General features: G+C 34.7%; 1 protein-coding gene across 1 annotated transcript in view; it reads right to left on the bottom strand.

The window, feature by feature from the left end:
* unm_sa1261 (un-named sa1261) overlaps positions 1-22,127 on the bottom strand; it is a 42,623-nt gene that overhangs the window by 12,367 nt on the left and 8,129 nt on the right. The window contains exons 2-3 of the mRNA XM_042505531.1: positions 15,314-15,537; positions 9,627-9,829 (exon numbers count right to left, since the gene is read on the bottom strand). Coding sequence (XP_042361465.1) covers positions 9,627-9,829; positions 15,314-15,485 — 375 coding nt within the window. The 5' untranslated portion in view covers positions 15,486-15,537. The remainder of the gene's footprint in view (positions 1-9,626; positions 9,830-15,313; positions 15,538-22,127) is intronic.

Consider the following 22,127-nt stretch of genomic DNA (forward strand, 5'->3'; position numbering starts at 1 on the left):
ATATGGACTTTCTGAACGATTTTTTTCAGAGACTACACTATAAACTGCCTCAACAATCTGTATTATGACTTATTTTGACATTTGGAGTGATCACTTTTTTGACCATTTTCCCTGAGCTATAGTATGGCTTTTTTTCCAAAATGTAATTTGGCATAAAACGCTCAAAATAAGGACTTTCTGAACGATTTTTTCAGCAGAGTACACTATAAACTGCCTCAACATGCTGTACTATGACTTATTTTGACATTTGGAGTGATCACTTTTTTGACCATTTTCCCTGAGCTATAGTATGGCTTTTTTTGCAAAATGTAATTTGGCTCAAAACGCTCAAAATATGGACTTTTTGAACCGTTTTTTAGCAGGGTGGACTATAAACAGCCTCAACATGCTGTACTATGACTTATTTTGACATTTGGAGTGATCACTTTTTTGACCATTTTCCCTGAGCTATAGTATGGCTTTTTTTCCAAAATGTAATTTGGCATAAAACGCTCAAAGTATGGACTTTCTGAATGTTTTTTTTCAGCACAGTACACTATAAACTGCCTCAAATGCTGTACTATGACTTATTTTGACATTTGGAGTGATCACTTTTTTGACCATTTTCCCTGAGCTATAGTATGGCTTTTTTTCCAAAATGTAATTTTGCATAAAACGCTCAAAATATGGACTTTCTGAACGACTTTTTCAGCAGAGTACACTATAAACTGCCTAAACATGCTGTACTATGACTTATTTTGACATTTGGAGTGATCACTTTTTTGACCATTTTCCCTGCTATAGTATGGTTTTTTTTTTCCAAAATGTAATTTGGCATAAAACGCTCAAAATATGGACTTTCTGAACGATTTTTTCGGATGACTACACACTATAAACTGCCTCAACATGCTGTACTATGACTTATTTTGACATTTGGAGTGATCACTTTTTTGACCATTTTCCCTGAGCTATAGTATGGCTTTTTTTCCCAAAATGTAATTTGGCATAAAACGCTCAAAATATTGACTTTCTGAACGATTTTTTCAGATGAGATGTACACTATAAACTGCCTCAACAATGCGGTATTATGACTTATTTTGAAATTTGGAGTGATCACTTTTTTGACCATTTTCCCTGAGCTATAGTATGGCTTTTTTTCCAAAATGTAATTTGGCATAAAACGCTCAAAATATCGACTTCCTGAACGATTTTTTTCAGCAGACTGACTACTATAAACTGCCTCAAAATTCTGCATTATGACTTATTTTGACATTTGGAGTGATCACTTTTTTGACCATTTTCCCTGAGCTATAGTATGGCTTTTTTTTTTCCAAAATGTAATTTGGCTAAAAACGCTCAAAATATGGACTTTCTGAACGATTTTTTCAGCAGACTGTACTATAAACTGCCTCAAAATTCTGCATTATGACTTATTTTGACATTTGGAGTGATCACTTTTTTGACCATTTTCCCTGAGCTATAGTATGGCTTTTTTTTCCAAAATGTAATTTGGCTCAAAACGCTCAAAATATTGACTTTCTGAACGATTTTTTCAGCAGAGTACACTATAAACTGCCTCAACATGCTGTACTATGACTTATTTTGACATTTGGAGTGATCACTTTTTTGACCATTTTCCCTGAGCTATAGTATGGCTTTTTTTCCAAAATGTAATTTGGCATAAAATGCTCAAAATATGGACTTTCTGAACGATTTTTTCGGATGACTACATTATAAACTGCCTCAACATGCTGTACTATGACTTATTTTGACATTTGGAGTGATCACTTTTTTGACCATTTTCCCTGAGCTATAGTATGGCTTTTTTTCCCAAAATGTAATTTGGCATAAAACGCTCAAAATATTGACTTTCTGAACGATTTATTCAGATGACTACACTATAAACTGCCTCAACAATCGGTATTATGACTTATTTTGAAATTTGGAGTGATCACTTTTTTGACCATTTTCCCTGAGCTATAGTATGGTTTTTTTTTCCAAAATGTAATTTGGCATAAAACGCTCAAAATATTGACTTTCTGAACGATTTTTTCAGATGACTACACTATAAACTGCCTCAACAATCGGTATTATGACTTATTTTGAATTTGGAGTGATCACTTTTTTGACCATTTTCCCTGAGCTATAGTATGGCTTTTTTTCCAAAATGTAATTTGGCTCAAAACGCTCAAAATATTGACTTTCTGAACGATTTTTTTCAGCAGACTGTACTATAAACTGCCTCAACAATCGATATTATGACTTATTTTGAAATTTGGAGTGATCACTTTTTTGACCATTTTCCCTGAGCTATAGTATGGTTTTTTTCCAAAATGTAATTTGGCATAAAACGCTCAAAATATGGACTTTCTGAACGATTTTTTTTCAGCAGACTGTACTATAAACTGCCTCAAAATTCTGCATTATGACTTATTTTGACATTTGGAGTGATCACTTTTTTGACCATTTTCCCTGAGCTATAGTATGGCTTTTTTTGCCAAAATGTAATTTGGCTCAAAACGCTCAAAATATGGACTTTCCTGAACGAATTTTTTCAGCAGACTGTACTATAAACTGCCTAAACATGCTGTAGTATGACTTATTTTGACATTTGGAATGATCACTTTTTTGACCATTTTTCCCTGAGCTATAGTATGGCTTTTTTTCCAAAATGTAATTTGGCATAAAACGCTCAAAATATTGACTTTCTGAACAATTTTTTCAGCAGAGTACACTATAAACTGCCTCAACATGCTGTACTATGACTTATTTTGAAATTTGGAGTGATCACTTTTTTGACCATTTTCCCTGAGCTATAGTATGGCTTTTTTTCCAAAATGTAATTTTGCATAAAACGCTCAAAATATTGACTTTCTGAACGATTTTTTTTCAGCAGACTGTACTACTATAAACTGCCTCAAATTTTGTATTATGACTTATTTTGACATTTGGAGTGATCACTTTTTTGACCATTTTCCCTGAGCTATAGTATGGCTTTTTTTTTTCCAAAATGTAATTTGGCATAAAACGCTCAAAATATGGACTTTCTGAACGATTTTTTTTCAGCAGAGTACACTATAAACTGCCTCAACATGCTGTACTATGACTTATTTTGACATTTGGAATGATCACTTTTTTTGACCATTTTACCCTGAGCTATAGTATGGCTTTTTTTGCCAAAATGTAATTTGGCTCAAAACGCTCAAAATATTGACTTTCTGAACGTTTTTTTTTCAGCAGACTGTACTATAAACTGCCTCAACATGCTGTACTATGACTTATTTTGACATTTGGAGTGATCACTTTTTTGACCATTTTCCCTGAGCTATAGTATTTTTTTTTTTTCCAAAATGTAATTTTGCATAAAACGCTCAAAATATGGACTTTCTGAACGATTTTTTCAGCAGAGTACACTATAAACTGCCTCAACATGCTGTACTATGACTTATTTTGACATTTGGAGTGATCACTTTTTTGACCATTTTCCCTGAGCTATAGTATGGCTTTTTTTTCCAAAATGTAATTTGGCATAAAACGCTCAAAATATTGACTTTCTGAACGATTTTTTCAGCAGACTGTACTATAAACTGCTCAAAATTCTGCATTATGACTTATTTTGACATTTGGAGTGATCACTTTTTTGACCATTTTCCCTGAGCTATAGTATGGCTTTTTTTTCCAAAATGTAATTTGGCATAAAACGCTCAAAATATGGACTTTCTGAACGATTTTTTCAGCAGAGTACTACTATAAACTGCCTCAACATGCTGTACTATGACTTATTTTGACATTTGGAGTGATCACTTTTTTGACCATTTTCCCTGAGCTATAGTATGGCTTTTTTTCCAAAATGTAATTTGGTCATAAAACGCTCAAAATATTGACTTTTTGAACGTTTTTTTTTTTTTAGCAGAGTACACTATAAACTGCCTCAACATGCTGTATTATGACTTATTTTAACATTTGGAGTGATCACTTTTTTGACCATTTTCCCTGAGCTATAGTATGGCTTTTTTTCCAAAATGTAATTTGGCATAAAACGCTCAAAATATTGACTTTCTGGACAATTTTTTCAGCAGTACTGTACTATAAACTGCCTCAACATTCTGCAGTATGACTTATTTTGAAATTTGGAGTGATCACTTTTTTGACCATTTTCCCTGAGCTATAGTATGGCTTTTTTTCCAAAATGTAATTTGGCTCAAAACGCTCAAAATATTGACTTTTTGAACCTTTTTTTTAAGCAGACTTTACTATATAAACTGCTTCAACATGCTGTACTATGACTTATTTTGACATTTGGAGTGATCACTTTTTTGACCATTTTCCCTGAGCTATAGTATGGCTTTTTTTTCCAAAATGTAATTTGGCTCAAAACGCTCAAAATATTGACTTTCTGAACGATTTTTTCAGCAGATTGTACTATAAACTGCCTCAACATTCTGTATTATGACTTATTTTGAAATTTGGAGTGATCACTTTTTTGACCATTTTCCCTGAGCTATAGTATGGCTTTTTTTTCCCAAAATGTAATTTGGCATAAAACGCTCAAAATATTGACTCTCTGAACGACCGTTTTATTCAGATGACTACACTATAAACTGCCTCAACAATCGGTATTATGACTTATTTTGAAATTTGGAGTGATCACTTTTTTGACCATTTTCCCTGAGCTATAGTATGGCTTTTTTTCCAAAATGTAATTTGGCTCAAAACGCTCAAAATATTGACTTCTCTGAACGATTTTTTTTCAGCAGACTGTACTATAAACTGCCTCAACAATCGATATTATGACTTATTTTGAAATTTGGAGTGATCACTTTTTTGACCATTTTCCCTGAGCTATAGTATGGGTTTTTTTTTCCAAAATGTAATTTGGCATAAAACGCTCAAAATATGGACTTTCTGAACGATTTTTTCAGCAGACTGTACTATAAACTGCCTCAAAATTCTGCATTATGACTTATTTTGACATTTGGAGTGATCACTTTTTTGACCATTTTCCCTGAGCTATAGTATGGCTTTTTTTGCCAAAATGTAATTTGGCTCAAAACGCTCAAAATATGGACTTCCTGAACGATTTTTTTTCAGCAGACTGTACTATAAACTGCCTAAACATGCTGTAGTATGACTTATTTTGACATTTGGAATGATCACTTTTTTGACCATTTTTCCCTGAGTATGGCTTTTTTTCCAAAATGTAATTTGGCATAAAACGCTCAAAATATTGACTTTCTGAACAATTTTTTCAGCAGAGTACACTATAAACTGCGTCAACATGCTGTACTATGACTTATTTTGAAATTTGGAGTAATCACTTTTTTGACCATTTTCCCTGAGCTATAGTATGGCTTTTTTTCCAAAATGTAATTTTGCATAAAACGCTCAAAATATTGACTTTCTGAACGATTTTTTTTTCAGCAGACTGTACTATAAACTGCCTCAAAATTTTTGTATTATGACTTATTTTGACATTTGGAGTGATCACTTATTTGACCATTTTCCCTGAGCTATAGTATGGCTTTTTTTTCCAAAATGTAATTTGGCATAAAACGCTCAAAATATGGACTTTCTGAACGATTTTTTCAGCAGAGTACACTATAAAACTGCCTCAACATGCTGTACTATGACTTATTTTGACATTTGGAGTGATCACTTTTTGACCATTTTCCCTGAGCTATAGTATGGCTTTTTTTTTTGCCAAAATGTAATTTGGCTCAAAACGCTCAAAATATGGACTTTCTGAACGTTTTTTTCAGCAGACTGTACTATAAACTGCCTCAACAATCTGCATTATGACTTATTTTGAAATTTGGAGTGATCACTTTTTTGACCATTTTCCCTGAGCTATAGTATGGCTTTTTTCCAAAATGTAATTTGGGTCAAAACGCTCAAAAATTGAATTTTTGAACCGATTTTTTCAGCAGAGTATACTATAAACTGCCTCAAAAATTCTGCATTATGACTTATTTTGACATTTGGAGTGATCTTTTTTGACCATTTTCCCTGAGCTATAGTATGGCTTTTTTTCCAAAATGTAATTTGGCATAAAACGCTCAAAAATATTGACTCTCTGAACGATTTTTTCAGCAGACTACACTATAAACTGCCTCAACATGCTGTACTATGACTTATTTTGACATTTGGAGTGATCACTTTTTTGACCATTTTCCCTGAGCTATAGTATGGCTTTTTTCCCAAAATGTAATTTGGCATAAAACGCTCAAAATATGGACTTTCTGAACGATTTTTTTTTCAGCAGACTGTACTATAAACTGCCTCAAAATTCTGCATTATGACTTATTTTGACATTTGGAGTGATCACTTTTTTGACCATTTCCCTGAGCTATAGTAAGGCTTTTTTTTCCAAAATGTAATTTGGCATAAAACGCTCAAAATATGGACTTTCTGAACGATTTTTTCAGCAGAGTACACTATAAACTGCCTCAACATGCTGTACTATGACATATTTTGACATTTGGAGTGATCACTTTTTTGACCATTTTTCCCTAGCTATAGTATGGCTTTTTTCCAAAATGTAATTTGGTCAAAACGCTCAAAACATTGAATTTTTGAACCGTTTTTTTAGCAGAGTACACTATAAACTGCCTCAACATGCTGTATTATGACTTATTTTAACATTTGGAGTGATCACTTTTTTGACCATTTTCCCTGAGCTATAGTATGGCTTTTTATCCAAAATTTAATTTGGCATAAAACGCTCAAAATATTGACTTTCTGGAGAATTTTTTCAGCAGACTGTACTATAAACTGCCTCAACATTCTGCAGTATGACTTATTTTGAAATTTGGAGTGATCACTTTTTTGACCATTTTCCCTGAGCTATAGTATGGCTTTTTTTGCAAAATGTAATTTGGCTCAAAACGCTCAAAATATTGACTTTTTGAACCTTTTTTTAAGCAGACTTTACTATAAACTGCTTCAACATGCTGTACTATGACTTATTTTGACATTTGGAGTGATCACTTTTTTGTACATTTTCACTGAGCTATAGTATGGCTTTTTTTCCAAAATGTAATTTGGCATAAAACGCTCAAAATATGGACTTCCTGAACGTTTTTTTCAGCAGAGTACACTATAAACTGCCTCAACATGCTGTATTATGACTTATTTTGACATTTGGAGTGATCACTTTTTTGACCATTTTACCCTGAGCTATAGTATGGCTTTTTTGCAAAAATGTAATTTGGCTCAAAACGCTCAAAATATTGACTTTTTGAACCGTTTTTTTTCAGCAGACTTTACTATAAACTGCCTCAACATGCTGTACTATGACCTATTTTGAATTTGGAGTGATCACTTTTTTGACCATTTTCCCTGAGCTATAGTATGGCTTTTTTTTCCAAAATGTAATTTGGCATAAAACGCTCAAAGTATGGACTTTCTGAATGATTTTTTCAGCAGAGTACACTATAAACTGCCTCAACATGCTGTACTATGACTTATTTTGACATAGCATGGCTTTTTTGCTTCACAGACAGGCTCAGGAACTTCTTTGTCCCCCAGGACATGCGGATTCTTTCGCAACTGCAAGTTCAACTGCAACTGTATTTATTATGCATTTAATAATAATTTAATTATGATTGTTATTGTGCTTTTATTGTGTTTTTATTGTTAGCTTGAATGGAATGTGAAAGCTTACTGACTGCGACACTCTGGATTAATTAAGTATTTATCTATCTTTCTTTCTGCCTGTCTATCTGTCTATCTATCTATCTATCTATCTATCTATCCATCTATCTCTAGTATGGCTAAAATGTCAAAATATAACATGTTCAAGAAACAGCTAAAAACCACATAAAACCGCATGAAATACCACGCTGAGACAAGCCAAAGAATAGGATGTTACAAAAAAAACCCCAAAACAACACAATATAGCATGTCGAAAAAACGACCAAAAATGGCATAATATAGTACGGCGAAAAATGTCTAAATATGACATATCCTAAAACCAGCAGAAAACCGAATAACCATGTCTCGGCTGTTGTTTGGACATGTCATATTTTGACGTTTTTCACCATTCTATAGTATGGCGTTTTTGGTCATTTTTTGGATATGCTATATTATGATGTTTTTGGATGTTTTTTCAACACTCTATACTATGACGTGCTATTTTATGTGGTTTTCAGGTGTTTTTTTGGACATGTCATATATTGACATCTTTGATATTGTTTTTAGCTGTTTTGTGGACATGTCATATTTTGACATTTTTTGCCATACTATATTATGGCATTTTCAGTTTTATTGACATGCTAAATTGTGGTCTTGTCCTATCCCATTGTATGACTTTTTCGGTCGTTTTATCAACATGCTAAATTATGGTATCTTCTTATCCTATCATATAAATTTTTTTTTTTTTTTTGGTAATTTGGAGGAAATACTATACTACTAATACTTTTTGTACTATTTGGAAGACAGGTTTATATGACTTTTTCCATGCTTTTTTGGAAAACAAACTGTACTATGACTCTTTTATGCTATTTTTGTCGACATATTAAACTGTGACTTTTGTTGTGCTATTTTAGACGACATACCATAGCAGGACTTTTTTGTGCTATTTTGGATGACATACTATACTATGACTTATTTATGCTATTTTGGACAACATACTATAATACGACTTTTTTTGTCATCATACAATATAGTATGATTTTTATCCTGTTTTGGACAAATTACATGGGTATGACATACTTTACTACAATTTTTTGCACTATTTTGGATAACATATTAAACTGCGACTTTGTTTTGTTTTTAACTATTTTGGACAACCTACTATACTATGACCTTTTTGTGGTATTCTGGACAACATTCTACAGTATGACGTTTTTATGCTATTTTGGCCATTTTGCCATTTTGGACGACATATTATGCTATTACATTTTAGTGCCATATTGGACGACAAACTATAGTATGACCCTTTTTGCTGTTTTGGACTACATCCTATAGTATGACTTTTTTTGCTATTTTGGATGACATAGTATAGTATGACTTTTTTGTGTTATTTTAGAAGACAGACTATAGTATGACCTTTTTCATGCTATTTGGGATGACATACTAAAGTATGACTTTTTAATGCTATTTTGAATGACATACTATACTACACATTTTAGTGCTATTTTGGATGACATATTATACTATAACTTTTTTTTGTGTATATTGGATAACATACTATAACATGACTTTTTTGCTATTTAGGAGGACATGCCATATTATGCCTTTTTTATACTTTTTTTGACAGTATACTATACTAGGGTATGACTTTTTTGTTCTTTATTGGATGACAATCCAAACCAAACCATATTATGGTCCTCCAAAATAGCAGAGAAGAAAGTCATATCTATATATCTATATATCTATATAGATATATATATATAAATATATGTTGTACACTACATTTGATCACCTGCAATGCACCCATGTTTGTAAAGACATTAGGTTGATACTGAAGAAAACATGATGATTCTTAGACACATGAACTGATAAGAAGTGTCTTTTTTCAGTTACTTAGCAGCTTCACTGACATTTATTCACAATGCACATTGGAGATAATGGCACCCGCCCACAATGTGTAAGCCTCACTGATTAAGAAAATATCTTCCAAAAACATGTAATTACTTTTTTCTTACCTGTGGAGGGATGATGTCAAACAGATCTCCTGCCAGAGCATACTCCTGAGCAAAGATATAGTACTCGTCTGTTTCAAAGGCGATTCCGTACATGTTGATTATAAAGGGGCAGGGCGACAGGTAGAGGGAGATGCTGTACTCTCTCAGAAAGCTCTTCAGCTTGGTGGTCTTCTTCCTCAGAAACTTCAGGGCCATTTTTGTGCCTGGAAAAAGGAGGACAGAGAAGTGTTACATAACTACATAAATCTCATTTCCCTCCTCGTCTTCCAGCATATTAAAGCGTTCTGGGATTTATTTCACAGTCTCCTTATTACTGAATTAAACTTAATTAAAATCAAAATTTGATGAATAATTAAAATCTTCAATGTCACTGAACTAAATCTTGCATTTTTTTTTCAACCTCTGCCAGACTAGCTTTGTTCTCACAGAGTGACCAGGATGTTGATCTGCTTATATGCAGTGGTAGAAAAGTTTAAGTACCTCAAATCTGTACTTGAATAGATGCACCTTTCACCACTGCTTTGTGCAAGGGAGTTTTGTGATGTGTATAGCTGTAAAAACAGAGAGCTGGCTATAATAAGTACTGAATTATTTCCCTTGATATAATCATGTAAAAGGATGCACAAAAGCACATTCAGTCTTCTCAAGGGAACACAGGAGGGTTAATTTGTGAGGTTCAGCTCACCTCAGCTGACACTTTGCTGCAACAAGAGAAGCAGTGAGGGGAGAGAAACCACCAGAGCTAATCTGAAATACCCCAGACAATATAAACCTGGAGAGCTGCCACCACGTCTGCCTCTCTCTGCACCAGCAGTCAGTGTGTCAGCTAAGATGAGAGGGGACACTTCTCCAATACCACCGGATCAGCTCTGCAAAGTGCTTTGTGCAGTTTTACAGTGTGTAGACACTTTTGGAAAGGTCATAAGGGGGAAGGCTCTCTGTTTGTTCTTAACGCCATGATGCAAGAGGAGTTTCCTCTATACTGACGGTCTGAAAATAAAGAAATACAATTCTTGTGCAAGTGAAAGTAATTATTATTCTTTGTTTAACTTAAAACTTTATCATAACTTTTCTGCTACTGCTTGTGCAGAGAGATCAGAAGGAACTTTTATATATATTATTATATAGAATATCTAGAATATAATGTATGTGTGGCTGTATCTGACATAGTAAACTTGCAAACTTAAACATTTCTGCAGGTCCATGAATGCATCACAGGTGGAGCTTGTAAGCTCGTCATTTTGTGAAGTTTGAGTCTTGGGGTGGGTTATTAATCAGTCAATCCAATCACAACTGATCAGATCAGATCTATGGATGAGAGGAGCAGCTGCTGCACAGGCAAGTGAATGCAAACTTTTAGACTCAGCTTTGAGAACTGAGTGCTATTGGAATATATATATATATATATATATATACATATATATATATACATATATATATATATATAGAGAGAGAGAGAGATAGACAGATAGACAGACAGACAGATATAAAATCACAATAATATAATATAACCACACTCCTAATAAACAATCAAGCTTCAAAGATATCGAGGTTTTGATGTTTTGATCGAAGCGGGCCGCCACATCAATGTTTGTGAAACCCTGTATAATAGTATGAATAGTATAACAGTCACAGGGGATAATTTAATACTTATCATACATTGAGTACATTTTCCTGATTAAACTTTTACTGACATTTTCAATGCAGGACAAAAACTTATAACATACTTTTTTTTAAACACTTTTACTTTGTTTCATTACCTGTATACTTTCTTCACCAGCCGTCACTCCCATTGTAACCAAATGGTTGTATTTGCACTATAATTTAAACTCAATATTTATATTATAAAACAGTGTTTTATATATTTTGTACACACACATACACTGTATCTTTTTCTCTTTTCGTGGTTCTATTACTAAGCAGCAACGTTCCAGCTTCATCTTCCTTAGTGCAGCATCGTCTGATTTGCACAGCAGCCAACAAGAGGCTTGTGTTTGTGTAACTTGTTGCCACAGTAGTTTTGTGTTTACATGGAAAATGAGATGCTTTGTTAAATCAGCCTGCTGGATAATATGCAAAGACAAACACCATCTGCTCAGAAGAACTCAGCTACAACTATGAGTTTCTCAGAACAGAAAGTAAAGCTAAAGATAATGTACATTTCTAATCAACCCCACTGTTCCATCATGTTACTGGAACTGCCCAAAACAACATATCAGCAAGGTCTGAATCTTATTTCGTGACATATTTGCCAATGTGGCTGCAGTACTGTGAAACCATGATTTATTTATAGTGTATTCAGATGGAAAAATACTGTCATTTCATAACAAATTTGGGGGTGTTAAATGGGCAAATAGGATGTTTAATACTACAATGAATACAAATACAGAAGAGAAACTTAACCCGGCAGCTGTTTACAAACATCTGCCCTGTTGAAGTGCCCTCAAGTAAGAAACTAAACCTCCCTAAAGGTCTGTGTGGTCTACTGGCTGATCTCTGACATCACTGTAGAGATTTTTATCGCCACAAAGATTAAAAGTGTAAATGTATAAACTGAGAAAACCTTTTAAGATCACTGTGATAATAAAAATGCTAGAATTACTGCCTCATGGTTGTATGTAGCAGTTATAGTTTACTCTCGTGTCTGTGAGAACATGAATGCTTCACACCACACATTTCCCGTTCACGAGAATAAGACAGACAAGGTCACACTGATCTTGTCCTTTGACCACCAAAACCTAATAAGCTCATCGTTGAGTCCAAGTGGACGTTTGTCCCAAATTTGAAGGTGTTTGTCAGATAATGCATTCACAAGAATGGAAAGAATAGACAGATGGACAATCAGAGGACACAGTCTCTGGCATTGGCAATCACTGTAGCGAAAGTAGAAAAATAATCCCTTATTTTTTCTTATTTTTTATTCTCTAATCTCTTATCTAATCATAATATATGGAGTTTGTGATTTCTATTTAAATTTTTTGACAGCGCTGGAGAGTAACCAACTACTCAAGTATTTTTTTTCGTGTTACTTTATGCTTTTACTAAATTTCAGAGGCAAATATTGTACTTTTTAGTGCACTACATTTATTTGACAGCTGTAGTTACTAGTTAGTTAATTAGTTTAACAAAACATCATACTATATACAGTAACTTCTACATATATGTGAGAGAAAAACAATCTTAACTTGTATAGAATATACTACACAAGGTGAGCTGGAAATATTACTAGGCAAATATTTTATGGTTCTAGCCTACCATATGTTACTCTTCAAGTATTTGAATGTATTTTTAATCATCTTCAGTTGTTTTTTTTTTTTTGTTTTTTTTTTTTTGTTTATTTGAAGTAATGTCATATTTTTACATTTACTTTAGTAAAGGTTCTGAATACTTCTTCACAGACACTCCTCTGCATAGATATTAGACTAAGTAGTACAGCACACAGATATATCATGCAGATACAGGTAAAATTTTTAAAGCATAAAAGTGGAGCTATTTTGCCATTTTAAACTGGTTTCCCATTGCGACTTTATTTTAATAAAATATTTCTGCAGCTTCAGTGTGCTGTGCAGCTGTAATATGAAGAAAAATGTCCACAAAACAGAATATTGAATTTGGCTGGCAGATAATGAATATCAAAACTGTTCAGGAACAACAAAACACTATCAGGATGCCCTGCTTCTGAGATCTGTGAGGGATTTACATTTGAGTTAAGATGCATTTGCGCACAATTGTGCTTCACAAAGGTCAGAAATTACGTCGCCTTCTGCCCATTTATTCCCATAGTTAACGTGACATTTACACTGTCCAGCATAAGACGATTAAGCTACACTGATTCTCTGCAGACTCTGAGGAGATGTCCGTCATAAAGTAGCAGATAATGAAACCAAAGGCACATGTGTTGTTTTTTTATTTATTTTTTCTTTACAATACATCATTCAACTGTGCACTTTGCAGACTGGAAAAGGTCAGAATTCATCTCTGTGACAGACTGCAGCCTCCCTAAAATGGGGTTTGAGCTCCATAAAAGAGACGATTAAGAAGCTCGGAGCAGATGGCCAACATTTTGGGGCTTTTAATGTAAGGTTGAACAGCTTTTCTATGAGTTAAGTAGTGAATTTAGGCTGTCTGGATCCAGATCTGTGTGAAATTACTGCATAAAAACGGTGGCCTACATTACCTTGAATTTGCTTTTCAAAAGTAAACACTTCACAGATGAATGAGGGTGCTTTACCTGAGCGAGGAGGGAAAACAGGATTATTGTTGATTCTCTCAGTGCATGCTGCTGCTGGTGTGATACCAGAGAGGACCATTTTAAAACTGCACAATTGTTATATAAATCGGCCCTGTCTTATCGCTTTGAATCACAAAGAAAGGGCCACAAAAGTGAGCAACATCCAATTTCCTCCAACTGCAGCCTTGAAGATTTGCTCCCTCTGGACTAACACATTTCTAGATACCATCATGAAACTTCCTCAGTTTATTACTTACATTTAGACAATTGTTTTTTTTTTATATTACAAGTTTTGTGAAGTTTTATCTTAACATATACAATTAAAGACTCATCTACTTAAATATGAACTAATTTGCATACATTTGCAGAACAGCTACAAATACTGCCACACAGTTTCATGGAAAATTAAATGGGCAAAAAGGATGGTTTATACTTAACTAACTACAAAGACTATCTGCCCTGTTAAAATGCCCCCAAGCAAGAAACCAAATATCTCTAAATTTCATTAGGGCTGCTGGCTGACCTCTGACATAACTTAAGATTTTCGTCATGCAACAGATTACAATTGTGAATATATAAACTTAACAAAGGGATCATAATAAGAAAAAAATAATTTACTGCCTCATGGTTGTGTAACCCAAAAACCCATCAAGTTGCACCTACAGTATCCATGTCTGTGAAAACATGGATGCTTCACACACATCTCCCCCCAACAGCACTGAAGATCTATACAATCAGCACAGTTTGGAGGTGGAGACCCAAGTATAGTGTCACAAATTCAGTACCTGACCAAATGTCTCCCCTTCTGTTCCAGTATTATGACGTGAGTAATGGCCAGCAAAGTGTTTTTGCAGAACATTATGATGTCACAGTTGACCTTTGACCTCTTGGATGTAAACCGTCAGACCTCCATCATATTAGACATTAGTTTGAAATTTAAACGTATGAACTCTTGAGTTATGACCAAAAACATGTTATGAGGTAAGTGTGACCTTGATCTTTGACCTTGATCTTTTGCTTTCACAAGAATGAGATGAATGCAAGATCATGATGTCCTTAACTGTTGACCACCAAAATCTAATCAGTGCATCACTGAGTCTACCTGAACATCTGTGCCAAATTTGAGGAAATTCCCTCAAGGTATTCTTGAAATATTGCTTTTATAAGCATTAAACAGATAAGGTCACAGTGACTTTAACCTCCGACCTTGGACCACCAAAATCTAATCAGTTTATCCTTGACTTTATTTTCATTTCTGAAAGTTTAGCAGGAGTTGAGATGCATTTTTTGAGTGTTCAAGTTTAAAAAAGTACTGCTTTTATTACAACCCCATGTAAGAACTCTTAAACAAATAGAGAAATCCAAAGCTTGAAGTTTGCCTGCTTTAAGAACACTTGGGAAGTTGCAACACATTTAACATTTGCAGTTAGTATCAGCTCAAACTCTGAGCAGTTACCTCTGATTTTGTGGATGACCAGGTCCACTTTTCCATAGGTGCCTTTTCCCAGCTCACAGACAACCTCGTAGTATTTATTGATGTCCAGTTTTTCCAGGTTCTGTGCAGCAATCAGCTGGAGTTCCTCCAGGATGTCGATGGAGGCGCGGGAGACGTGGGGTGAGGAGTTCATTGTGTTGGAGAGACGGGCTGGGGCCGAGGGTCTGGTCTGGAGACGGATGTTCCTGTAGGACAGGAGGAGCAGGAAGGAAAAGAAAAGGTTCACTATGGGACCTGACGACCACCAGTGTAAACAGAGCACACCTACTGTATTGTATCTACACATATATGGACAAGAATGCTTTGAGTTAAGGCCAAATGAACTGTTACACAACCTTTGAATCGTCACTTTGTGCTCGTGAGAAAATGTTTTTTTAAAAATCACAGGGCTCCGTCACAAGAAAAGAGAACCAGAGATACTCACAGTGCTAACATGCTGATGTTCCCCAGGTAATATTTAGCAAGTTCACCATCGTTGTTGCATACTAACATTTGCTTATTCACACTAAACACAAAAGTATAACTGATGTTGATGGGGATGTCATTATTCTTGTAGATACTTTATCATATACAACCATAATTTTGACCTGAAGATGACAATAAATGAAAAGTCAAAGCATCACCAGTTTTATTTGAATTCATCCTGAGGGGAACATGAATGTTTTTTACCAAACTTCATGGCAATCAGTCCAGAGGTTAGTGATACATTTTACCCAAAGCATTACACCACATTGATCTGGATCAATATATTCATTCAATGATCAACAATCCAATATCATCAATGAAAAGTCAAAACATGGACACTTATTGTCTTTTTTAAGAGATGCATTTGTTTTGAAATTCCTATAATACTTTTTTGTCACTATTTCCATCCAAGCACAGCTCCTTTCTAAACATTCAAACAGCAAAAGCTGCCTAGTACCAAGAGAAAGACTATGGCAAGAAGTCATCTAAACAACTGTGAAGATAATCGCTGGTATAGTCTCATATTGACTGCAGGCCCCTCACTTGCATCAAATCGAAATCATATTGCGGCAGACTTTGTGATATAAGCAAATATTATAGAATTTCTCGATAAGAATCAATACAAAATTCCATATTGTGATAAAACTTGTGATTTATGCCACAACTCAAAGCCAAGAATAGCATCCTCATGGTGGCACAACAGCAAGAAGCTCATGGTTACAAAAGTTATTACAAGTCATCCTGCAAGGGACCATGAATGTCTAAATCAAGGGGCATCCTCTGAGGCTGAAAAAAGAAGCCATTACGCAAACACTGCAGTTCCTCAAAAAGCTACTTGAGGCTGGCTCCTAATGTAAATTAATAGAAACCAATGTGAAAAAAAGGCCAGCTTTACTGAATAAATAAACATGTTTACAGCCTGATACAAAAACTGTTTTGGTTTCTATAGTTAATTTCTATATTGATATCAACTGTACAGGAGAGAAATTTAGACAACTCACCTGTTCAAAAGGTATTAAGGCTTTAAGTTAAGCATTATTAAGTCCGTAGCTGCTTTAATTGACATTCTGTCTACCAATAGTATTCTCAGTCTCTCAGTCAGAGCCCCCTCTCGCTCCTCCAAAGCACCAGCCTTTTGCCAAAATATGATCACCTCTGCAACAAAGAAATCCAAGATGGAAACAGCCGAAATGCCAAACTTAAGGCTTCAGAAGAGTCCACAAACCAACAGTTGATAACATGGTAACTAGGTAAATTATTTTATACAGTCTATGATCTACACCAGATTTCATATCAGTGCATCCAAGGGTTGCTCAGACATTTCAGTCTGGACCAAAGCGGTGATATTTCCATCCCTGGAGCCATACTGTTAGTATGACCAAAAGGTTATTGAAGTTTGAAGGCAAATTTAGAAATTTAAAAGTACACTAAGTAGTAATTCTCTGATAAAGATGAAATGTACACCCCGTTTCAAGTACTCATTATTCTGAAATAATCTGCATGTTTACATGTTCTGTAGCTGAAAGACACTAAACTTCTCTCACAGTCGGCGTGAATATGGGAAATGCAGTGATATATCCCCTCGTAGATTGCCTGTTGTAACATGCTGTTACATTCTGAGGCAGGTAAAGAAAATAAATCAAGTGCGAACAAATCAAATTGAATGTGAGAGAAGAGTTTTGCTATTTGTAGCGCTGATCCTCTGCAGCTGATTAATGATCCCCCTGCATTAATGAATGTCAAATTCTGATCCAATGTGTCGCTACTCCGTCGCGCCTGCTTGCTTCCAATCTCAGCAAATCTGTCTCACCTTCCTCCTTCTGCTACCACAAAAAGCCAAGTAACACTTGTCTGCTGTATCCTCCATCGCTCATCACCCACAGCAGGCCAAGCTCTCCGAATGACTGGAGAGACTTTGCAGCCCTGATGGCGCTGCACAATTGTACCATCTCTCATTAACGCGGGTGAGACAGTGTTGAGGGAGACAGGATGCTAGCCACATCCTGTGCATCAAGTCCATCTGTGCTCCTGTCTACTGTGCGAGTGTGTGCGACACTTAAATGTGTGCACAAAACCCAGTAAAATGTGCGAAAACAATAAAACCAAACACAAAAATTACAGTATGTTCCACTTGAAATAGCTGCAGTGACATTACAACTGTATTTAATGTTATTCACTGGTGGAAGAAATAGATCTTTTACTGTAATAAAAGCAGCAATATTACAATGCAGAAATACTGCATTCAAAACTTTTCGCAAATACAAAGGTAACAAAAGCAAACGTACTCATGCTGAATGTCCAATTTTAGAATAATATATATTATTCACTACTGATTTTCAATGATTGATGCATTAATGTGTCCATCTCTTCATTGCAGTTGGTAACGGAGCTGGACCTCATTTTAATTACATACTAGTGTTATTTAAAATAATATATCACAGATCCAAACGGGATCTTCTGATTTTTTTTACAGTCTTCAGCTTTGATCCAGAATAAAAACCTACGGAATTTAGAAGATTTTTTTTTGTATGATTGACAATATTCATTTAAGATAATTAGAAATAAAATAATATTTTTTTAAAAAATGAGAAGAGGTGTCATTGGAACTCTGCAGGTGCAGATTTTGTGTGGGCATTGATTTATTTATATTCAGCTCATTCGGCATCAAATACTGTTGCATTGTCATGCCTCTTGGCTTGTGATATCAAAGTCAAAGCCAACCTATAGGGCAGTGATACTCAGCTTACAGCCCACAGGCCAAATTAGCCACCGATAGTCCAACCATTTTCCAATTAACAATAAAAAAATAAAGTGATTCACACTGAGAATTGTTTTTCCACTTTTAGTATAAATAAGGTGTTAGAGTGCATAAAACAGCATCTTGTTTGTCAAAAATAGCGCCAATAGAGGATTTCCTGCACCCCCTGATGGAGGTCCTAACTAAGCCCTCAATGTCCTAAAATTCTGGAAACATCCAAACCTCTATAAATGTAAAAAAAATCCTAGAACCTTACTAGAACTCTAGAAATGTCCTAAAATCTTGGAAAAGTCTGAAAAAAATAGAAATGTGCTCAAATCGTAGAAATGTGCCATAATCCTGGAAATGTCCTAAAACCCTAGAAACGTAAGTTGAGTATCCCTGCTCTAGAGTCTTCATGAGACGCACCAGGCTTGACAATCCTTGACCCTGGCAGCAAGTGACGTTACATAAAGATTAAGAAATTTGGTGTAGGGTCTGAAGAAGGGGAAGGGGATGGGTCAAACAAAAACAGCCTCTTACGTAGGAGACCACAGAACATGTCCCGTGTGAAAAAAAGTCAGTTTTTTTAATGCAAGATTATGCATTAATGATACAGTAATTGCGTAGTGACATTCCTCACATTATGTATTTACACCACAATAGAAACCAAATATACTTATCTATCCCAAAACATGATCCTTTTTAAAACGTTACCGAGTAGTTATGTTGCTTACATCTAACCACGATTGCTTCACAACAATAAACACATGTACAATGTGTTTCTGATGTGCATTAGATACTTTTAAGGGTGCCCTCTGTGTTGCTATGAGACGAGGAGGGACGTGACAAAGTGTCTTTGACGATCGGGAATCGATAATGGGTTGTTATACATTTTGTATTGATGGTCTAGTAATTTAATCTTTAAAACACCTCATTATTGTCTCTCAAATTATAATGTGATTTGGTTGAAACCTCAAATTTTTGTTTGACATCAATCAAAATATTTCTTTGGACAAAGAAACCTAACTCAAAAAGTAAACAGATGTATTACTCTAAAGATCATAAAACTTTTTTTTTTTTCATTTGAAAACACCTAATATTTACATCCAAAGAAAGTATTTGGAATAAAGTACTTAAAACACTTATTTTGCTACATGCAATTTTCTTAACTTTTCCAAGTTCAATTTCTGATTCAGTACAAACTGTCCTTTTTTACACCTTAATTAATAGATTTTAGTTAAATGCAAAAATGATAAAAATATAAATATTCATATTACATTAATTATATAATGTAGTTATACAAATGTAAATAATTTTTTTTAGTTTTTCAAAACTTAAATTTCTAAAAACCAAAACAAAATTTACATTAAGACTTATACTTAAGATGAAACTAAAAACATTTTGTTGAAATCATGAAAGCAATAACGCTACACATCTTCCACTGCAGACTGAAAACTCGTCTGCTCAGATGACACCTTGGCCCATAATTTAAAAAAAAAAACAAATGGAAAAAAATAATAATTTTCCACAAACTGTTTGGCTGTACTGTAAACAGAAATACCAGCTGTTGCTCTTTTGCATTTCTTACAGACAACGAGTGTCATACTTAAACAGCAGTTGCTGTTACTATGGTAACCACAGGTGTCACCAAAATCATCTAGGACTAAAATATCAACACATTGCTTTACCATCCCTACTCAAAATACAGAAATTAAAAACCGGATCGTCTTGCAATGAGAGTGGAGGGTGAAGATGGCTTCGGACACAAACAGTATGTGCTGAGCATAAAAGTATGACAAGCAGTTAAAAATGAGGAGTCAGCTGAACCCAGAGGAGCCAACTGGCTGTCCATCACCGGTCCACTCAGCATGCATCTGACAAGGTCAATAAAACAAACACACTGTGAGATGAGGCAGCCAGTGCGTGTTTGGAGCTAAAAACAGAAAAACTACCTGAACACACACAGTCTTTTCATTTTCTGCTTCTGTGATTCGATTGTAATTAAAATTCAAGCTCTTTTCTAAATAATGACTGTTTTGTTCGGTTTATCTGCACCACAGTTAAGGTGTCAAAGTGGCCACATTATCAGCACAATAGATGAAAATGGGTTTTCAGTCCCCGTGCATAAAGAGTTGCTTTGACAAAACCTGGCCTCACCTCTACATTCAGTGTTCTCACATAAAAGCAGGTCCAAGAGGGGACACTTTAAAGCCTGTTTCTTTGTTCACTTATCACACATAAGTGCTAATATACTTTCAGAAAACCAAAGATTCATGAAAAAAGGAACAGGCTGCTGTAGCCTTCAACTTGTACAAATAGCACAAACAACAAGGCCACTTGTGCTACTTGTACAGCTTTAAAAAATCTAATGATAACGGGCAATAAATGGATTTCCAGTCATCGTTTTTATAAACACTCTCAATTTGCTTATTAAAAATAAAATTAAAAAGTCAAAATAAACATTTATATCTTTAGGTGAGGTACAAAAGGTTGGTGGATGGATAAACAAAACGTAACAATGGAAATGGACAGTTAATAAATGACGGCGCACATGAGCCTTGAGACATGAACTTCCACTAAAGACAACTTCAGCTGTGTGTCCCAACCCTCCTCACATTAACACATGAAACTAACTAATATGTTGTTTAGTCCTCCTCTTCTGCAGTGCTTTAATGGCGTCTGTTTATCTCGTTGCACGTACTCCTAATATTCTCATAACAGTGGTGGAAGGAAACACCTATACATTTTTTGTTGTTGTTGTTTTGGCAAATTTTCAAAAAAAAATAAAATTTCACAGAAATCAAAATTTAACTTGGCTTTGACAGATCTTCTGTGTCTATGACTCGAGAGAAAGGAGATGTTTTAAGGGAGAAGTCTGCATGAAAGTGGTAGCCAGATGAGAAAATGTTTACCTTTTAGACAGGCATCCATTTGGATTTTCTTTTGCAGATTTTCAGGAAAGTCTGCTACAGTTTGTGATACATTTGAAAGGAAACTTGACAGATGAAAAGAAAAATGAGGAAAATGTATTTCTGTTTCATTCTTTACAGCTTTGTTTAGCTATCGGAATCAGCACAACTTTGAGTTTCTTGGAAATATTACACATAACAATAATGTGCCCACCATATAGCATTAGTGTGTACTATACATGCAACTACATACCAACAAATCTATTTATACTTCCCACTGTTCACACGCTCTTTATATCTGACCTACAGCATATTCACATTTATATTGCTGTCTTTATTGTATATCTGATCTATAAGTGTTTAAAGCCCATATCCATATTATACCTCCAGCTGTTTATTCTGTATATATATTACCTCTCTATTCTCAAGATTGTACTTACTTACTTATACAATGATCCCACAAATTTTTTTTCCAAACATTTCCACAACCTTTTAAATACCCATAAAAAATTATTCAGGTCCCAATGTATTACACAAACATTGTTCCATTTCAAATAAGTAGTAGTTGGGCATAGCATAGGTATGAAAACTTCAATTCATGACCTGACATGTGAAATCACATAGTCACAATATTATATTTCTCTTATTCAAACATATCAGA

Source organism: Plectropomus leopardus, chromosome 17, assembly GCF_008729295.1.
Source record: "Plectropomus leopardus isolate mb chromosome 17, YSFRI_Pleo_2.0, whole genome shotgun sequence".
NCBI classification, from domain to species: Eukaryota; Metazoa; Chordata; class Actinopteri; order Perciformes; family Serranidae; genus Plectropomus; species Plectropomus leopardus.